This window comes from Euleptes europaea, chromosome 10 (genome assembly GCF_029931775.1).
Source record: "Euleptes europaea isolate rEulEur1 chromosome 10, rEulEur1.hap1, whole genome shotgun sequence".
Lineage (NCBI taxonomy): Eukaryota > Metazoa > Chordata > Lepidosauria > Squamata > Sphaerodactylidae > Euleptes > Euleptes europaea.
Window position 1 is genome coordinate 59,658,464 of NC_079321.1, and position 22,321 is coordinate 59,680,784.

General features: G+C 41.6%; 1 protein-coding gene across 1 annotated transcript; it reads right to left on the reverse strand.

Annotated features, from left to right (window-relative positions):
- Nucleotides 1-8,127: 8,127 nt before the first annotated feature.
- On the reverse strand, nt 8,128-17,580 carry MCHR2 (melanin concentrating hormone receptor 2). Its single transcript, XM_056856784.1, is given in 4 exon segments — nt 8,128-8,575; nt 11,260-11,463; nt 12,212-12,424; nt 17,399-17,580. Coding segments are annotated over 4 exon segments (1,047 nt in total).
- Between the last annotated feature and the right edge of the window lie 4,741 nt (nt 17,581-22,321).

Here is a 22,321-nt window from a genome sequence, read left to right on the forward strand (position 1 = left end):
CCTTTCTCCTTAACTCTCTTGATACCACCTATTTCGTTCTACTTTCCCCCCTCTTTCCCTTTCTCTTTGAACAAGTACGTATTTTCCCTAGTCCAGTTGAATTGTTTGTTGGATGTCTCATGCTATTTGGCTAAATTGTTTTGCACTGTGTCATCCGTCCAACTTGAGTCTCAGTGAGAAAGGTGGGCTATAAAAAAACAAACAAACAAACAAACAAATAAAAAGCAAACACAAGACGAAAGGAAATGGTGCTTGTGTTTAGGGTAACCACGTTTGGGGTCCCAACTTGTGAGTTAAAACACAATGGATTGTGGTCCCTTTCACTATTATTTATTTATTTATTTATTTATTTATTTATTGTTATAACAACTACACACCAAATCACTCATTCATTTAGATATATTTTAGCCATCTGTTAGGTATATTTTGAATTTCATGAACCCTCATTGTTTCTTTGCCTTGCAAACCTAAATGGAAGTGTGACATTCCAGGATCAGTCTAGTAAAGAACAGCCTTTGAGTGAAGAACTCTGTATTTTTTAAAGTTCATGGAATGTCCCACTCTTGATAAAGTGAAATTGTGTCTCCTTATTACCTTTGTTCTTGGCAGCTTCACCTTCACTAAAGTATCCTAAACAAAAGGCACGGTCAAGTGAAAATTAAGTATTTCCATGACTCATTGATTTTAGTGACAGAGATAAGTACATGCTTTCACACGGAAGTCAATGGAACATCATCAGTACTGAAGACCCTTCCCTCCCCAAACCCTGTCTTCCTCAGGCTTCGCCCCCAAAACCTCCCGCTGGTTGCAAAGAGGGACCTGGCAACCCTATGCTCAGCAGATGGTGGAATTTTGGGAACCGGCCCCTGTCTCTCACTGGAGGGTCGGCAACCAGCTCTGTAGACATAGCACTGTACCATCAACTGCCAGCCACTGACCCGGCTCGTACACCAGCCCAGAGACCAAGCCCTGCACCCTGGCAGTAGAGCAGGGGTGGGGAACCTCTGGCCCGTGGGCCGTTTAAGGCCCGCAACATCATTTGTTGCGGCCCATGGACTCTCCCGTGGAAGCCACTGCCATTGCCGCCGCAGGGTCATGCACGCGCGTGAGTGCGGGAAGCCAGGAAGGCTTCCCCCAATCGCACTGGGCTGCTTGCGTGGCCTGGTGAGTGCTTGTGTGTGTGGAGGAGGGGGGAAAGCCAGGAAGGCGTGTGTGTGTGGGGGAAGCCTCCCTCCCTCTCTCTCTTTCCTTCCTTCCTTCCCTCCTCTGCATAGCCTCTCCTAGGGTTTCCAACCTCCAGGTGGTGGCTGGAGATCTGGCAACCCTAGCCTCTCCCCCCGGGAGATCTACACCTGGTATGGCCCCCGAATGATGTTCTAAATTTGCAAATGGCCCTTGGCAGGAAAAAGGTTCCCCAGCCCTGCAGTAGAGGATGAAATGTGACCACAGGCCTGCAAAATGCCGAGACGAACCACTGAAGGCTCCACAGCACCAGGTAGGTTCTCACATAATTTGGGTTTCCCTGTTGTGGACGATGCCCAGGAACATCAAATCTCAAATACTCCCAAACATAATCCTAGTAAATCTAAAATTCTAAGTTCTAAATTGGAGCTAAAAACCAGTAGAAAGGTGGAGCTGCAATTTGCAGCGGCCTACCTCGGCGCCATCTTAATTTCTGCGTGAGTATGTAAGATATAAAATGAGCTATTAAAATCTCTGGTAACTGAAGAATGAAACCATTCAAAGTTCACTGAATCTCAGTGGGAAAGCCACGATCCATTTTGACTCTTAGCTTGGATTAATCATGAAAGCCTCATTTCCCATTTTCCCCTAGATATATTTAAAGCATTATCCAAAAGGTCAAATGTCTACAGGACTTTGAATGGAACATAACGTACTAAGTCATCTTGTGACAGAAATCTTTAGCATGCTCACTTGGAGTATAATAATTTTTGATAGGAGCAGGTCAGTGGAAGAGGCATTAAATTGGCAAGGGACTGGTAGCATTGGCTGTACATCAAATGCAGCATTAGTATGGCATGATTTGGCTACTATGCCTGTGCTGAAATATACATTGGCGAATGAAATAAAGAAAAGGCAGAAAGCATCTCTAGACGAAACAATTAGGGGGGACATTCAGTTGCACTTTTATAAAACAAATCAGCTTGGTAAACTGAGAAAGCAGGTGGACACAATCCACCAATAATGTATAATGATAATAAGGAGACCCTTGTACATGAGCAACTGTCCTATGGGGAGCGGTTAAGATGCTTAGGGCTGTTTAGCTTGGAAAGAAGGCGGCTAAGGGGTGACATGATAGAGGTCTATAAAATTATGCATGGTTTGGAGAGAGTGGACAGGGAGAAATTTTTCTCCCTCTCCCATAACACTAGAATGCAAGGTCATCTGTTGAAGCTGGAGGGTGAGAGATTCAAAACAGATAAAAGGAAGTATTTTTTCACACAACACATAGTTAAATTGTGGAACTCCCTGCCCCGGGATGTGGTGATGGCTGCCAACCTGGAAGGCTTTAAGAGGGGAGTGGACATATTCATGGAGGAAAGGGGTATTCATGGCTATTAGTTAAAATGGATACTAGTCATGCTGCATGCCTATTCTCTCTAGTATCAGAGGAGCATGCTTATTATATTAGGTGCTGTGGAACACAGGCAGGATGGTGCTGCTGCAGTCATCTTGTTAGTGGGTTCCTAGAGGTACCTGGTTGGCCACTGTGTGAACAGATTGCTGGACTTCATGGGCCTTGGTCTGATCCAGTAGGTCCTTTCTTGTGTTCTTATGTTCTTATGAGTCAGTCTATTCACATCTAAAGAAATGGGAAGTGAACTCCTGCCTTGTCCAGCACCATACTTCACTGTACTCTAGCTCTTGAAGCTAGAGTTAGGCTCCAAATACTGGAAGAAAATGTTTAATGTGCTAGAATATGGCAGGGGGCAGGGTTTAAATTTCCTTGCCTGCACACTTCTGTTTTGTTTAACAATAGGGTGCTTTTTCAGTGTGAACAGGAGGTTTTGCACTGTGGCTAATAAAAAGAGAAGGAAGGGGATTTGTATCAAGCAAAGAGTGCAACTGCTTTTCTAGGAAATAAAGATGCTGAGAAAGCTCAAGAATTTGATCCATACATTTATTTCAAGTTCACAAAGCAAGGGGAGACCACTTCATAGAGCTCTTGCATTTATCTGGGTTGGTAAAGGTAAAGGTCCCCTGTGCAAGCACCGGGTCATTCCTGACCCAAGGGGTGACGTCACATCCTGACGTTTTCTAGGCAGACTTTGTTTGCGGGTGGTTTGCCAGTGCCTTCCCCAGTCATCTCCCCTTTACCCCCAGCAAGCTGGGTACGATTTGTATCAAGCAAAGAGTGCAACTGCTTTTCTAGGAAATAAAGATGCTGAGAATAAAGAATAAAGAATTTGATCCATACATATATTTCACGTTCACAAAGCAAGGGGAGACCACTTCATAGAGCTCTTGCATTTATCTAAGTTGACCATGCCTTTTATTGGAGTGAGGGAGGATTTTCCAACATCCTCTAATATGCTCTGTAGAAGTCTGCCTGCCTACCTTCCAGAGTATATAAGCAAAACATTTCCCAGTCTACACTGACGGTTCACTGCCTGTCATAGGAGAGGGGAATATAAAATAGAATAGCAAGGGCGGGGGACCAAGAAAAAATCCACCTCCCAAGTAGAGATAATTCATTGGTGGGTAGCAAGTGTAGGACTACACAGAAATAGCTATTTCTGCCTGTTTGCAGGAAAATCTGCCAACTTTTCTCACTGAAGTTGTGCTTCTCAGTTAGATCATTGGCTTTCTCCCCTCTCTGCCCCTTTAGTTTCCCTTTCTTAGCCTTGTGCAATTTCTTGGCCTTTGTGCAAATGAGAGCCAGCGTGGTGTAGTGGTTAAGAGCGGTGGTTTGGAGCGGTGGAGTCTGATCTGGAGAACCAGGTTTGATTTCCCACTCCTCCACATGAGCGGTGGAGGCTAATCTGGTGCATTGAGCCAGGCGCACCTGTACGGCGTGCCCCAGAAAACCTCCTGCCGATCACCCAATGGGACCTGGTAAGCCCCACCCTCCTCAGGCTCTGCCCCCAAAACCTCCTGCCAGTTGCAAAGAGGGATCTGACAACCCTACCTTTTACTGAGGGCCCCAAAGCCTGAAACTCTGGATGCTAAGTTAAAAAAGCATTTGGTGATATATTTCATTTCAATTTGGTTTCAAACCATGCCAATGGCTTTGCTAACTGGACATGACTCCCAAACACCATGGGCCTCTCATCTATGCATTTGTGGAGTTGCAGTTCCAGAGAACCTAATGCATTATATTCTATCCTCTTTATATAGAGCCCAGAACTATATTTCTTACAGTGATTCTAAATGACCTAAATCTCTTTTTAGATTCTGAGACTCTGCTCTTTTTCCTCTCAGACACCGATCCAGTTGTCTCCTATAGAGTATCACTCTTTGCCTTAGCAGCCAATAAAATTTGGGCTAAAGCTGTATTTAATCAGGGCATTTCATGCATTTAATGACTAGCATTTTTGGTCAGATTGTTTTAATGTTAATATTTATGACTAGGTTTTATATGACAGATTGTAATGGCCTTCGGTTGCAAACAATAAACTTTATTGTATCGTATATTTCAATTGGGCTTGCTAATACTGATATAGGCAACATGATCTAGGTGACACATAATTAGCACTTTTGAGAATGTCCAAGTGTTAAATTGCTGAGAGATATGTGCAGTTTTAGCTGGTGTCTATTAGGACTATCGTGTGTCTACCAAGATCATTTGTACATAATTTTTATTATTTCTGTATTTAATGTTTCTTTTATGTACTTACTGGTTGTAGACTGTAATAAACAACTAATTAGCACTTTTGTATGTTACTGATGCAGACTAGTTGGTTTTTTTTTTTAAAGATGTTGTATAGTACAAAAAGACATCTAGAAATGGTTATTAGTTTGCTAATAATCCTGGCTAATAATTTCTGCTATGAAACACACACCTGCAAAGTACATTTTTGCTAGGAGGAATATTTTTAATTAAATCTTTTCCAAGTTAATTATAATACATTAACTGATTGTTAAAATATAGGCTTGTCCATCTATTTCCACCAATTAACCTATAACATTTAACTGCAGCTGACCTATAGAAAGAGTCTGATGCATTCATGTTTGATTGCATAAAATCAAGGAATGCTAGCCCTCCCCTTTTCCCCACCACTTCTTTGGCTGCTCTAGAAAAACAACAACCCAAAGTAAACCCAGATTGCTGCGGTTTATTGACCACTTAAAGCTTTAAAAATAAAGAAATGATAGGGAGACTAGAGCTTAGTTCTTACAGGTTACTTGCCAGGTGACCATACCTTGTTCAAGCATCCTCAATCACATTCAAAAGGTGAGCTTCTGATTGAAATGTCAAAGGGAGCTTTGACTCTCAAAAGCTTATTCCCCCAAAATCTTGTTGGTCTCTAAGGTATTATTGGACTCAAACCTATCTGCTTGTGAGGAGGATCTTAACTGGCAGAATGGGAAGACTTGGTCTTTCAAGTACTCCAGACACAGGCCATTTAGTGCCTTACAGAGAACTACAAACACTTGAATTGCAATGAGTAGATCTTTCAGCTCAAGTATGATATGGCCCCTCAGAATCCAACCCTACAGTAGCTTAGCTGTTGTATTTTAGACCAGCTGAAGTCTCCAGACGCAAGAAATGGGATTTAAAAATGCAAGAAATCTGGCCTTAATTGTACACTAATCCTTGCTCTGCTCCTCAGATGCCACTGCTTTTCTTCAATTTCTGTTCTGAGTTATGGCATTTACAAAATCCATAAGAATAATTCCTTTTTCTCTTCCCCACCTCTCACTTTGGCTGTGGTCATGCATCCATCTCACCCCTTCTCCCCTCTCTCTTTCCTGGCAGCTCTTCGCCTTGTCATTACTATAACACACCTTGTTTTGTTCTCCCAGCAAAGGCACAAGTCAGCTTTCTACGCACAGTCGTGGTAGTGATAATGGCATAAGACTGCCTGAATACAAGCCCTTGGCAAAATAGCTGCTAACCTAGGAAGAATAGATATTTCCAGGGACAAGAACCAACTTGTTCTTCATATGAGGGGCTGCTGAGAGCTGACAGATGGCCAAGAATTTGCTGAAGCAGGACACAAGTAATCAGGTTGATAAGTCACCAACCTCTACTAGCTAAGGGCTATGAGGCTCTGCCATGCCCTACAAATAGACCAGTGATAAAAAAATACTTTGGTTTTGCTGAGGAGATGCTTGAGAACGACTCTGGTGGGAATCAAACATGAATTGCTCATATTGAACAGTACTGAGGGCATTGGGAATCAAAATCTGAAAGGTATTTACTCTCCTGCACCCACAGAATCATTAGTTGGAACATGACTGAATGAAATATAACAGAGTGATAAGGAACGTTTTTTAAAGATTTCTTTATGACTAACCACATGAATAGCAAAGTCAGGAAAGTGATGACTCAGTGCACACTTGCACTATCTCTCTCTTCTTTTTTTGGGAAATCCTATTGTCGTCTTAAATGGGGAATGTGCTTTTAAGCCACTCTATCTCAGGCACCTGCAATGGCTTTGAGGGCCAGAGGGGAGAGGGAGCAAACTGAGGCCCTTTCTGCCTGAATGCCAGTATTGGGGCATGCACACCTTAAGATCAGAGAATAACGAAGCATGCCTTATTTTCAGTTTTATTTATTAAAACACTTATATACTGTTTTTACAGGAAAAGATGTCCAAGGTGTCAAACCACACACACACACACACACACACACACACACACACACACTTCAGTAAAATGTTGCAATATAAAATATCAAGATCAGGTTAAAATGTACATAATACAACACCAAAATATATAAATACAGCTACCGTTTTTGTTATCTGGCACTTTAACATCCAGAAATCTCGGTTAACCAGCATGCCTGAGACTGGCAGCTCAGCCAGTGAGCAACAGCAGCAGCACCAAAGAAGTCTGGGTGGGTCCTGGGCACGGCCACCACCAGGAGAAACTGCAACAGAGATGATGCCAAGTGAGTTTCCTTGGTAGGGTAGGGAATTCAATGGTTGCTGTAACACAATGGAAAGGTTTTTATTGAGTCTGCACCTGCCTTCATTCAGTTGGTAGGGTCATCTAGAATAGAGTTTCCATGAATGATCTTATGGAACTGGCAGGGAAATAGGGGGTGAATGGTTCTCATCCCCATCACAAGCCACTGTAGTGTGAAACAAGCTCTCCTGCATGAACACTCTTCAGTCCTTGAGGAGGCTGGACAGGAAGAGGGGTTCAGAAAGCTATCTCCAGGGACAATCATACCTGCTCTAGACTTGAGCCCAGTGCTTTCTGGCTGGAGCAGAGAAGCAATATCTGTCCCTGTAGATAGCTAGAGGATGACCAAGAGTTCCTTGTCTTGAGTGTGTCACTTCCTGGCTTTGAGATGCTACTACAGCAACTGCACCCGGAGCCAGCTCCAAGAGCCAAGATTGGTGGTAGAGAGATGCGCAAAAGAAGGAATGAGTAAAAGAAGGAAGACACTTCTCCTCTATGGGTGACTCCCTTCTTTACACTGTAGGAATGTTTTTGCTGATCTCCAATTGTTATTTACAAATGGTTCTGTAATGTAAATGTAAATGCACATGAACAAAAGTCTAAAGTCTATGTGACGTCTATACTGGAAACCTCAGAGAAGCGTCTGTTGCAAACCTCAGAGGAAATTCAAAATGAAATGCATTGGTTTTTAAAATGCAGTTAAGTCTGGATGCCAGCTGCGGAATGCATGAGGGGATCCGGACTGCTGCACAGCTGGAAACCAGGATTGATTCATTCCTGCTTCAGAGAAAGCAGGTACCATGGCTTCTATGTATACAAGGCCATTATTATCTTTCTGACATGTTTGACAACATCTCCTTTCTTCTCCCTTTATTTGTCAAAGTAGCTTACAATGATAAAATGAAAACATGATAAAACCACAATTTAAAATTAAATTAAAACCAATCAATGGAACCTAACAGATTGGATAAAATCTACTTATCACAGCATGGCAAATATCTGTGCCTTTAGCAGAGCAAACTGGTCATCCTTTCAAAAACTTGATTTCAGGGTGTTTTCAATATGGTTAGCATCACGCTCTGTCACCTTTGTCTTGAAATGCAAGCATTCCTGTAGACGCTTCTGAAAGTTTCCACTAAGCATTATGTAGAGGAAAGGGTTAATGCTGCCACTGGTGTAGCTCAGGCAGATGGAGAAGTAGTAGCTGATGTAGAAGGTTGATGTTGGCTGAGCTATCTGAAGATTCACAAGCTGTATCACATGGTACGGAGCAGCACTTAGGACAAACACCCCGACCAACACTAGCACCTTTTTGGTTAGCCTCATTACCCTTTGCCTTGGAATGTTTGCATTATAGCTGCAACAAAGAACAAATATATATATATATATATATATATATATATATATATATATATATATATATATATATATATATATATATATATATATATATATATATATATATACACATATGTGACATCTAGTGAAAGGAGATAAAAATGAAGGCCAAAGCTGATGGTGCAAAATAGGTAAAAATTTATCACTCAGATAAAATTCCCTACATGTTTTCCCCAAGAAACCTCTTCAGGGGAATGTGTTAGTTTTGCAGTGGTTTTCCCCCCTGAAGAAGCCTCTTGGGCAAAACATGTAGGGAATTTTATCTGAGTGATAAAATATTTTTTAACCTATTTTGCACCATTGGACTTGGACTTATTTTTTCTCTCCTGTGACTGGTGCGGCCCTTTTATTTCTCCTTATATTTAGTGAAAGGCAAAAAGAAAAGTGTAGGCCATCAAGACAAACACTCAACATTTTCTGAAGTTTATGTGATACATTGCACTGGTAATGTCACCACATTTCTTAATTTTCTGATTCAGATTATTAATAGAACATATATCTTACAAGCATTTGTGGAATGTACCATATATTGGGATATATTTGTTACTGCACAGTATGTTCAGTATAATATGTTCTGGCAGATGTCATGTTAATGTGGTGGTGGGGAACAGAGAGAATATCTGCTGCCTAAGAGATCAGGGATATGATAGGTATGAAGATGCATGTAATTAACTATTGTTCAAAGGGCTTTTTTAACACAGAAAGTTGGAAGAGGGAGGATGAAATAGAGAAGTGACAAGTTAATAAATAATAATTGCTGGACCAGTTATATAGTTGCAAGCGATTTTTCAAGCATGTGTGGGAATTGCATTATAACTTGGCTGTTAATTATGAATATTCATGTGCTAAAGGTGAGCATACATAATCAGTAAATTCAGAATCTTAAAGGCTTGCCTTCAATATGATGTGCATGTTAGGACTAAGAAATTGTTTTGTGAGCCCAGACAAAACTCCTCCCACACCTACACAATTGGTGGCCATGATGGTCAAGGCGTCGGCAGGAAAGTCTCCCCCCTTTCCGGTCCTGACAGAACAGTGCTGCAGCAGGATTCCCAGAGGCCAAGAAATCCAAGAAATGTGGTTTCCCTAGGGTACCCAGTGTCCATGCAAAGGACCTCCATACTTTGACCTCCATACAGATGACTTTGGATGTGTTCAGATCCTGTCACACTTTTGGCTAGCCATTGGAACCACAATGAGATCTAAATTTGTTTGCATAGGCCATTCCAAAATGAAGGGGAGGGTGAATTTCTCATCACCACCCGCATTCGGTGAACGCTTCCTCTATTTTGATTAGATCTGAAAATAGCCTGTAAATTATTATTGATTCTAAACTAACCCCTATTGAAAGACTAGTATATCCTACCATAAATATAAAAGTTATATTATTTAGAATGTATGGCTGTTGGTGTTTGATTAAAATAAGCCATTCTCAGCAAAGTCATAAAAACATCACCAGAACAAGAAGAAAACAAAGCAAAGCTAGAATAGAACTAAGTTTCAACCAAATGCACTAACAGATCTGTCTGCAGAGCACTCCACAAACATAGTAAAAAGGGTAAAGGTCCCCTGTGCAAGCACCAGGTCATTCCTGACCCATGGGGTGACGTCACATCCTGACGTTTACTAGGCAGACTTTGTTTACAGGGTGGTTTGCCAGTGCCTTCCCCAGTCATCTTCCCTTTGCCCTCAGCAAGTTGGGTACTCATTTTACCGAAAACCAACTTCTGTGGGGATCGAACTCAGGTCGTGAGCAGAGTTTGGACTGCAGTACTGCAGCTTACCACTCTCCACCATAGTGCCATAGTTGAAAAGGCCCACTCTGTGGTCCTAAGACACTTCATTTCTAATACAGAAGGGACTAAGAAAAGCCTGAGGTGAACATTTGGGTACACAAATGATACATGCAGGTAGGGTTGTCAACCTCCAGGTGGTGGCTGGAGATCTCCTGCTATTACGGCTCCTCCCCCAGCCCGGCACTGGAATGCCCCAGGAACGCCTTCTGGAATGCCAGGACACCTCCTGGGAAGCTGGCACAGGCTTTTATGTCAGTGGGACGCCGGCAGAAGGCCCCGTCATTGTCCCGGAACGGCGCTGCCACGGCAGTGCCCGGCAACTGGTGCCCAGGCTTTCCTGCAGGCGTTGGAGCCACTAACGCCAGCATAAATTGGCTGGATGCCGGCGCGAGGGCCCCAAATGCTGGCGCAGTGCCTTCCTGGCCTCCTAAGGGCTTTTGCCCTTCAGGCTCAGGAATGCGCTGGAAGTGACACACAGCCAACCTAGAGGCCAACGGATGCAAAAGATCAAAGGCATAAATAAGGACCCTGGTGGCTGTACGTAGATTTACAAAGATCTTTATTTATTTAGTAAATATTTATATCCTGACTTTCCTCGTGGTTCAAAAACATCAACATTTTAAACCAAAAAAATTAAATCCCAAATAACCTCCTCTCCTCCCAAAACATTACCTGCAGTTTATACTTCCTTAAGAGCCTGGCAAATAAAATAAAATGGCCTTGCATTGCCTTCTGCATTTTTAAGGAAGATGGTGCCCCCCTCATCTCCTTAGAGCCCACTAGACATACTGGGAGCTATTGGGAGCAGAAAAAGCATAGGCTCTGCTCAATGCCAGACAAGCTACCTTTGGGGAACACCTGATAGGTGGCAGCCACTGGACAATATTTGGTGCACAGGATGTGTATAGGAGAAGGTGGGAGGATATAGGAACACGTATGGGATGAACACGTATGTGGTCTACACAGAGACTTAGAGGCTTACCAAAGTACCTCTTCAGGTGATGTAAGGTCAAAAGCACAACTTTCCAAACCATCTTTGAATAAAATGACTTTTGAGTATGTCCATACAGGAGACACAGGAATAAGAGAAACTATTCAAAGGCATAAGTTGACTCTAATTGTCTTTGACCTGGTTCTCAAACTGGTGAGGCGAAATGATTGGACAAAAGCTAAAACAGACAACACACCAGTAGCATGATTGGTCATTGGTCAATACAATTAAAAGGTTTATACAGTATACCCTTTTAAGATGATCTACACATTCAACCATTCCAACAGTAACATTAAAATATGTGCTATTTTGAAATTTAGATAAATGGGAAGATGCTAAAGATTTGTGCTGTCATTTCAATTAAGTTATTATTTGTTTTAGTTGGAAACCACTTATTATTTTATCAAGCCAATCTTAAGACATTCTTTATTTCTTTAAAAAATGTATATTGATAATCAATGGATGATAGAATAAGAGAGTTCCAGCATTACTCTTGAGGCTGTATTTCAGGACACAAAAAACACTATTTTTTTAATGACATCTTACATGAAGAAGGCTATCCCCCCCACATCAAATTATTAGAAAAACATCTGACATACAAGAGTAAGAAGGTGTAAATCTCCTGTTTCCTAGTATTATTTTTGATGCATTTGACAAACTAGGCCATATTTGGCTCTCAACATGGTGGCAGTTAAAGGATTCAATTAACACAACTGCACAGAGCAGTTAGGGAAAGTTCCCCATTTCCTGCGTAAGGTCCAGGACCACTATGCTGAGGCCAACTGTAGCAGTCTTTTGGTATGCCTGTCCTAGATTTGGATTCCTTTTTCTTTACATGGAGCTTTCTCTGAAGCCCTGGAAACTCATTCCTGCCACCGTCTCCATTTTCATTCCCTGTTCTACTGTTGCCACATCTTTTAATTTAAAGTTGTACCTGTCCAAACTCATGACTGTCATAATTGCACTGCATGCAAACTGGTTGCACATGTCCAATGATGTAATGATGGTGCAGAGGAGACTGCCAAACACCCACTCTCCTCCTCATGCCCACTGGTGGATAAGGAAAGGCATGCCGATGTTATGAACTAAATCAGCCACAGCCAGATTGCAGATATAAACATCTGGAATGGTTTTCTTCCTTGATCTGAAATAAACAGGAAACAGGATAAACAACAATTAATAATGGTAATAGTTCCACTATCAATATCTTAACGTACCACTGACAATGTTCTTTGAAGTATGTTTTGCATTCATGAATTTTTCTGGAGAACATACATATCAATCCCAAGGATAGGTCTCTCTTCTCAGGATATTTAAACAGAAATACTGTACTGGAACACCAATGTAATTGACAAATTAAACCTACTCTGATGCATATACATGTACATTGTGCATCAGACAATGTGTATTTTATTCTTTAGGAACATCTAGAAGTTGGATCCTACAAACCATACAGAAAAAGCACCTGCAAATGTGGATCTTTTCCAACTTCCCCTGACAATCTCTGAGACCTCTGAAAAGTGGATTGTGTGGCAGTGGAGAGGATCACAGGTGTCTGTCTCATGGTGCAATGATGAAGGGGAACTGGACAAAATTGCAAAGGAAGAGTGAGAACCGGAAATTCTCCTCCACATGGCAGACTACGGTGCCATTTGGCACTTCATTTCTGAGGTTCTCATGTCTTCCAGCATCAACGTTTTAGAGATGATCTCAGTAGACTACTATAGGAAGGAAGAGGCAGGAAAAATCTGTGTCCATGAATGCCACTGCATTCATGTTTCACAGGATCCAACCCTACACCATCAGTTATCTCATTGGTTCTATATGCTGAATGACTATTGAAGTTAAATTGATTAGTGGTAGGTTCTGGAATCTGGACTGCCAAGAGAAAATACTTTAACCCATAACCCATAACAATTAACTTTTGAAATTCTTTACCACAAGACAGATGGTTTTGAAAAGGGATTAGAAAAATAAATGGGGTACAGGTCAATCAAGGGCTATTTACTCATTGCAGATAAATAAAATGTCCATGGCAAAACAAGCAGAATATTCCTGGAGAAATGTTGAAAGATCAAAGGTCAGGAGAGGCATACTATTTGAATGTCCTGCTTATGAGAATTCAAGTGACATTTGGCTGGTTATTGTTAGAAACAGAATGCTGAATTTTATGCATCTTGCTGATTGACCCACTAAGGTAATTTTTTATGTTTGGTTATAATCAATTCAATGATCCTTTGTGCCAGATATGTATAACAAAGGCCAAAATTCTACTGCTTAAGAAAATGCCTTTTAAAATCATTTCTTGATAATATTGCTATAGTTTTTATGAAGGACAAGAAAGAAAATTATTATGAATGATCTTTAAGGACTTTTTTTGCAGCATAGAGAATATTAGGCAGTGTTTGTAGAAAGGCGGTAATATAGTTTTAGCAAAAGGAAAGCTACCAAGTGTCTCTACTGGGTATCACTAGAGATGCTTTACCAGAGCCTATATGTGAGAATGCTAGATTTTAATACAAACTTTTAACAGATATTTTATCCCATCTTCTTGCTGACCTATTTTAATTCTTATATGGTTTTTATAACCCTCATCAAAACTGATTTATGTTGCTTTATTATGGGTATGCTGTTGGCTTTTGCAGGCCACTGGTTTGGAATAGTTTTAGTTGCTAGGTGTAAGTCTGATTGGGATATATTTAAAATATTGATGTTTTGTCTGCTTTTGTGTTGTGAGCTGCCTCACACAATTTTTCTTTTAAATATTTTGAAAAGGGAGTCCCAAGAATAGCAACTGGGTCAGGGGTGACTGGCATATGCCAAAATTCGGCTTTAGGTACAATGATGAAAACTGCTACAGCCAATCAGACTTCTATAATTGATAGTTCCAGGTATATGCTTGGCTGAGGAGCCTTCTGGGTGAAGACACCATCTGTAGCATTATGACCCACCCCTTCTCAGCCCTTTTTAACAATAGTTACAAAACAAGTGTATTAAAAAAACCTACAAATTATTGCTTGAGGAAACAATCAGAAGTAGCTAGATGTTTGATACTCCTTTCGTACATAATGAATTCGCTTCTCTCTTATTGGACTGAAAATCTGTTGAAAACCCCACTACACAAAGCCATTATTTTGCTGGCACTGCTGACAGCAGCATTTGGAGAAAGGGCTTCTCATGCAATTGTTCTGTCCTCTTGTGTTTTGCACACAAATAGCCTGTAGCCTGGTTTACTTTGGGGGACTATGACCCTCAGATCCTCAGAAAACCCAAGCCCAATGACTGATTTTCCCGTCACAATTAAACAGGCTCCCAAAAGCTTTCAATCAACAGCTCTTGTGAGGACAGAAGACATTCAGTTGTTTCCACACTCCCCAATGGACTGAATGAGCTTTTGAGGTATAGTCTGACAGATCAGAGTGAAGCTGGGAAAGCAGAAGATATTGCTGGGCTTATAAGAGGAAACAAAATCCCTGTGAAAATTAATGCTAAATTTAACCAACAATTGTTACACATTGTTTTCAAAGCAGTTGAACCAGGAGTGAACAAATGTCCTTGGTGTAAAAATCTTAAACCCACAAGGTATGATTCAGCAAAACAAAAGCACTTTAACCTCACACTTATTTTAGTAGAAGAAAGAAGAAAATTAAGGATGCATTTAATTTCCCCATTGAAATTACTGAGAGCTAAGAATGATTCAGCTTTGGGCAGATTGTTTCAATAAGAATTGGGCCTATTCTACATCAGTCAACTGTGGCGTAATCATCTTCTAGTCTACACACAATTATATGGTAATTCCAGTTGTCAGTAATAGTCTTCAGTTCTCTTTCCCCGCTACACTGCCACTTTCTCAGGAAGTCTAGTGGTTTTTGATTAAAGCACATTCATGTAAAAATATTTTGCCTCTGTGAGTTTTCTTTCCCATCTAAATTCCTTAAAGGATCGCCATGACAGGCAAAGCAGCCTCTGGCAAAACAAATGCCTGAGAATTACTGGCTCCTACTTTCCTATCAGCACCAGGACAAGAGATTTCTTTTTACCCAGGGTTTTAACTAACCCTCTTTCCACCCACACATGGTAATAAGGTGATTCTAGGATGACCTCCTGTTCCTTGGTATGAGAGGTGCCAGGATAAGGCAGCAGACTACACTAAAGTTGTGTATTCAGCTTTGGCATTGCCCCTCCCACCAGGCACATATTCCACTGGGAAATGAGAAATTGACCCAGCATATCCCTGTCTTGTGGGCCTTCTGTTGGGCTGTGGGCCTTGCCAGGTGCCCAGCCATTCTGTTTCCTGCTGCTACCCCTGCCAAAGAATGAGCATAACAGATTGCATATGCCTTAAGAGGAGCTTTTAGGATTTTGATTCCATGCTTCTGATGAAGGGAGCTTTGACTCCCAAAAGCTCACCCCCCAAAAAATCTTGTTGGTCTCTGGACTCGAATCTGATTCCATACTTTGCTTTCTAGTTTATTTAGTCATTCGTTTATACCTGTGCTGGCGAACCTATGGCACGCGTGCCGAGCCCTCTCTGTGGGCACACATGGACCCGTCGCGTCTGCCTAGGGCTGTGCCATGTTGCCGTGGTGAGGGCGCTGAGGGTGGTGCTCCTTCTCCCCAAGCCCATGCTCCCAAAGCCTGCACTGGCGCCCTCCCTCTTCTTGCACCAGGGCAAGCCCCTCCCTCTCTCTCAGCTGAGCTGCAGACGCAGCTCAGCTGTTTGTCGGGGCCCCGCCCGTCTTCAGTTTGGACCAGGAGGCTGTGGCCGAGCACCTTGCCACGCCCCCCTCTCAGCTGAGCTGCGGGGCAGCTCAGCTGTTTGTCGAGGGCCCCGCCCGTCTTCAGTTTGTCTTGGCCCCCGCCCGTCTAAAAAAGCATTTAGAAAATTCTACAACATTTGCAGACAATCCTACAAGCCATCAGGAAATCTACAAGGAATTTTCTAGCATTGTAGCAGCTGCAAAGGTGAATTTTAGTAACAGATTTTTAAAGTTCCGTAAGATGGAGACAACCCTGTGTTTTCTTACTTCTCCAGATAAAGCCAAATTTGAAGAACTTGATCTTTCCTGCCTACACTGGTTAGATTTAGAAAATCTGGAAATGGAGCTAATAGAATTTCAAGAAAGCTCTATCTGGAAAAATAAATTCTATGACCTGCATGAAACACTTGAGAAGATAGAAGGGACGCCAAAGGACAGCACAGTTAGTTCTGAAAATGAAATCCTTAAAGTGTGGAATTCTCTGCCAAATAATTTTAAGTCAATGAAAGCACTTGGGATTGCTTTCCTCACTTTGTTTGGATCATCTTATGCTTGTGAGCAGCTGTTTTCAGCTTTGAATTATATCAAATCTGACACCAGAAACAGGCTAACAGATGACCTGAGTGCTGCATGTGTTGCTCTCAAACTTACAAAGTATGAGCCAAGGGTAGACAAATTATCAGCATACACAAAACAGCAAAAATCACATTAATTGTTCAAAAAATTTGACGATGTCCTCAAAGATGTCACAAAAATGGTGAATTACATCATGGCTCGTGCTCTGAATTGTCGACAGTTTCAATCACTTCTTGAGGAGGTTCAGGCACAGTATAATTGTTTACTTATGAACAATAATGTCCGGTGGCTGAGCAGAGGACGAGTCCTGGAGAGATGCATGCCAAATACAAACTTTTACCTTTCAATAAAAAGTTGTTTGTATCATTTAAAGCTCTGTTATTGTGTTTTTCTTTTAACGCAAAATATGTGAATGTATAAGTTGTTTTTTCTAAACTAAAACCTCAGAATTCAGGTTAAATTGCCCTATTGGCACTTGGCGATAAATAAGTGGGTTTTGGGTTGCAGTTTGGGCACTCGGTCTCTAAAAGGTTCGCCATCACTGGTTTATACCATGCCTTTCCTCCAGTGAGAACCCAAAGCAATTTATATTGTCTCTCCTCAATTTGATTCTCACAACAAACTTGTGATTGAGGGTAGGCTGTGAGTATGTGACTGGCCCAAGTTTTCCCAACAAGTTTTCATGGCAGAGTGGGGATCTGAACCTAGGTCTTCTACACTGACACTCTAACCACTAGACTGCATTTGCTCCCTACAATATATTTTTATGTCATAAGCCGTACCCTATTACAGTGAGCATAACAAGGACATTGCCTACTAATCCTGTTGAACAGATGAGCCCAATTAGAGAAGGAAGGATGATGGTCTCTGCTTCACCAATGGCTTGATAGTAATGCTCTCCACTGCTGGATGTGTTAGGCATGTTAAAGGTACTATTCCAACAAGAAGGCTGGATTTGATTCATTCTTCATAAATGTTTTTCAATCTGGAACAGCAAAAGAAAATTAATTATTCTGATTATTTTAATGCTTTCTTCATCAAGCACATTATCTCACCATAAATTATTATTAGGAATAGATTTCACAATAAAACATGTAGACAAACGTATTTACGGATGAGTAGACATCAAACTTGCTTCTGGAAAATATACTGCCATAAAATGTGCACAGTGTCATGGCTATAACAAGGATTATAGGGGAGCAGTTGTTGGTTTTGAATAAAAATATTATGGGGGATGCTTCTTCCGGCCTGATCACTCAGTTGAGCATGTCAAATAGGGTTGCCAACCTCCAGGTGGGGTCTGGAGATCTCCCAGAATTACAACTGATTTCCAGATGAACAGCTCTGCTGAAGAAAAGGGCTATTTTGGAGGATGGACTGTATGGCATTATACACTGCCAAACTCCCTCCTTTCCCCAAACCATGGATTCTTGTAAGTTGTGTCTGTAAAGTGCTGTCAAGTCGCAGCCGACTTATGGCGACTCTTTTTTGGGGTTTTCATGGCAAGAGACTAACAGAAGTGGTTTGCCAGTGCCTTCCTCTGCACAGCAACCCTGGTATCCCTTGGTGGTCTCCCATGCAAAGACTAACCAGGGCTGACCCTGCTTAGCTTCTGAGATCTGATGAGATCAGGCTAGCCTGGGCCATCCAGGTCAGGGCTCTTGTAAGTTAGTCAGTGTTAAATATATTAATAGCTATGTTTCAATAAAGCATATTGAGAGCACACCTAAAACTGAATTAGGCCTGACAGGAGTCACTCAGAGCCGCAGCAATGTCACAACTGGTATCTGAGGACAATGCTTCTGGGCATTGAAAACCTAGTGGCTCCTGCACCCCCACCCCACCCCAGGTAGCATCGGACAAGGAATTTAATCCTAAAGTGGTTTCAAATTTTGAGTATCTCTTTTTGAACAATTTGAATAAGTCCACACAGTATACTTCATCTGTTTTAGTCATAAGTACAAGAACATAAGAAAGGCCATGCTGGATCAGACTAAGCTCCATCAAGTCCAGCAGTCTGTTCACACAGTGGCCAACCAGTCCCCCTTTCCCCAGTTCTGTGAGGAGGGGTAAAAAGATCAAACAGAATTTTCAGCAGCTTTCCAATGCACAGTGACGAGTGTTCTTGGTCCTGTAGATGCACATTGTCTCTACCCAATTTCTCAAAACTCACCAGTAAGCCCCCATGCAGAGTTCTGAGCATTTGGATGGGGAAAATGTGCATCTACAGAGCGGCAAATCCAAGGCCAAACCTCCCAGGCATAAGGCTGAACTGCAAAGGAAGTCGCTCCCAGCCGTCCAGCGGGACTCGCAGAAGATCCTGCCTTCTCCTACCTTCATCAGAAGACGAATGCCGGCGTCCGAGAGGAGCTGCGCATCCCACCGGAGCCGAGACGACAACGGGACGCCCTACAAGCCCCTGGGCTCTGCCCGCCGCCCTCCTGGGCTTGGCAGACCAAGAGGGTTTCCCCATCTCCGAACCTGCTTAGACGGCTCTCCTCCCCTTTCTCCAGGCTTGCAAAACGCGACCCGTCTTTGCAAAGCGCAGGCAGAAATGATATAATGGCCAATGGGGCAGGCTTTCCCTTCTTTCCGTGCGACAGCCTGCGAAGGCGCACTCGGGTGTGTTACACCTGATTTACGTATAAGCTAAACAAGCTATAGCTTAGGGCCCCACTCTCTTGGGCCCCCCAAAAAAATTTAAAGGAAAAAAAAACTGATTGTACCTTTCCAAAATGTAAGATAAAAAACAAATAAGATAAACCCTACATACAGCAACAGTGTTTTGTGTTGTGTAGGCTCCTATGAAGTGTTGTGTTGCGTAGGCTCCTATGAAGTGTATCCTTTTGAAGTGTAAGGATGTGTCACCGGCCACCAAGACTCGATTAATTCATGCCATCGTATTCCCTATTACTCTGTATGGGTGTGAAAGCTGGACAGTGAAGAAAGCTGATAGGAAGAAAATAGATTCCTTTGAAATGTGGTGTTGGAGGGGAGGGTTACGGATTCCATGGACTGCCAAAAAAAAAAACCAAATCAGTGGGTTATAGATCAAATCAAGCCTGAACTGACCCTAGAAGCTAAAATGAATAAACTGAGGCTATCGTATTTTGGTCACGTCATGAGACCACAGGAGTCACTGGAAAAGACAGTCATACTAGGAAACGTTGAGGGCAGCAGGAAAAGAGGAAGACCCAACAAGAGATGGATTGACTCAATAAAGGAAGCCACAGCCTTCAGTTTGCAAGATCTGAGCAAGGCTGTCAAAGATAGGACAGTCTGGAGGACTTTCATTCATAGGGTCGCCATGAGTCGGAAGCGACTTGACAGCACTTAACACACACACACACACACACACACACACACACAGGCTCCTATGATGTAAGTAATGGGCCCCGCCTGCTATACTTCTTCATTGTATTTCAGTTCAACAATTACTTTGATAAAATACATATTTTGTTATGTTCAAATGGCTTTAGATACCTATTAGGTCCATAAATTACCATCTAGAATATATTCAACACAAAAAACAGCGACAATTTGTTGTTGACAAAGGACAGCTGGACATATAAAGGGCCCCATTACCTTCAATAGCTTAGGGCCTCATCAAACCTAAATCCGGCCCTGCGTGTGTATGTTTTAAGTGCCATCAAGTCACTTCTGACTTATGGCCACTCTATGAATTAACGACCTATCGTTAATAACCTTACAAATTGAGGGCTGTGGCTTCCTTTATTGAGTCAATCCATCTCATACAGGGTCTTCCTCTTTTCCTGCTGCCTTTCACCTTCCCCAGCATTATTGTCTTTTCCAGTGACTCATCTTCTCATAATGTGACCAAATTACAATAGCCTGAGTTCAGTCATGTTAGCTTCTAAGGAAAGTTCGGGCTTGATTTGATCTAGAACTCACTGATTTGTCTTTTTGGCTCCATTAGCAGATTCAACTGTGTTTGGTAGAAAGGCAGGAAGGGCACCTAGATGTCCCCAATAGAGTCTATTGGCACTGTCAGCATGTATACAGGGTGCCAATGTATCCAGGGGCCTAGAAGTGTGTATAAGTTGCTAATTAAGCATGCATATTAGATGCCCAGATATCTCAAGGGGACATACACCTGGTACCCTTTTTCTTTCCCATTCTTTCTCATTCAGGGTCCAGTCTAGGAATTCAGATAAGATTGCCTCTATTGGATCAGGAAGAATAGTTTTTACTGGAAGTAGATGAGGTGGCATGTGTATGTGAGACACCCTTTAGGTTTCCTTGTAAAAGAATATAGCAGTAATAGTAAATTCTTCACAGATAAAGCCATTAACATATTTGGGGTGGCTGGTCTGCATTTCAAATGTTGACACCCCCCCACTAGAGGAGTAACAATATATCTAATCCAAACACTTTATAATTATGGGAATATGTAAACCAGTAAGAGATTGGGTTTCCATAATTATGGGAGCAAGCCAAAGTAGGTAGTCAGCCCTGTTTTCTTCATTAGGGTTTATTCTCATGAAAGTGCTTTTAGGAGTGCAGCCCCTGCATCCTATATTTCATTATTTTAGTTTTAACAATGTGTTTTGGCTTGGTTGTGATAGTTTTTAAATAAGTGTTTTCACTCTGTTAGCCTCCTTGGTGGCACTGACAAGGGCAGAAAGGCAGGGTATAAATTTAGTAAATAAACAACTAAAACATTAGTATATGTAGTACTTGTAGCCAGATAGAGATCTATTTACTTTGAAGTAAATCATAGTGAACCCAGTGGGAACTACTTCTTGCTAAGTGTGCTTCTGATGGTTCCCTTAAATCTGAGAAACAAGGCTGCATTTAGTAACACTAAATTATAATCTGTTTCCGTTTCCCTGGATGCCTCTTTAGAGGGAGGTGTGTAAAACTATTGCTGAAGCTAACTTAATCATTTTACATGGGTAGCATACATTTAAGATAATTAAATAATCTTCCAATTTATCTTCAAACACCACCCCTAGAAATAATCCAGTGGAGGAAACCAAGAATCCATGGCATGCAATTACAATCTATAACTAGTACAGCTATGTGAGATAATAAGAACTTGTTGTTCTGCTCCAGTGTTACATGTTTTTTTCTTGAGGTTTAGGAACTGTCTGGTTCCTGATCTCAAACCTGTACAGAAACCTTTGTTACCAGAGCATAGCTATTTTTTAATAATTGTGAAGAAACATAGAGATAAAGTTTTAAAGGTTGTTGTGATGAGGGAGGGGGAAATAACTGCATTTATAATTATGGTGTGGTAAATGTCTAATAAAGGTGATGATGATGATGAATAACTGCATTTATCCAACAATCTCATACAACAGCACGTTTATTTTCTGCATTCAATTCAATCTGGATGTAATGCATATGCGGAGTTGAAAGTCTCCACATGCTAATATGGAAGACAACCCAAAATACAGCCATTTCACTACATTTGAATCCCATGCAGTTTTACAGATATTTCTAAACTCATATCCAACCAGTTTAGCGAGTTACAAAATACCCTATTCTGAGACAGTGAATTCAGTTTAAGATTTATATCAGTGGTAACAATCACCTAAATAAAACATCTTCCATCCCTTCATCACTTACACATTGAGCACTGTCAACACATCAAATAGTATTAATATCCAGTCTGACTTTTCTTCCTTTTTAAACAGAGCAACATAGGCAGCAAAATCAATATGAGATGTTTTGCAAAAAAT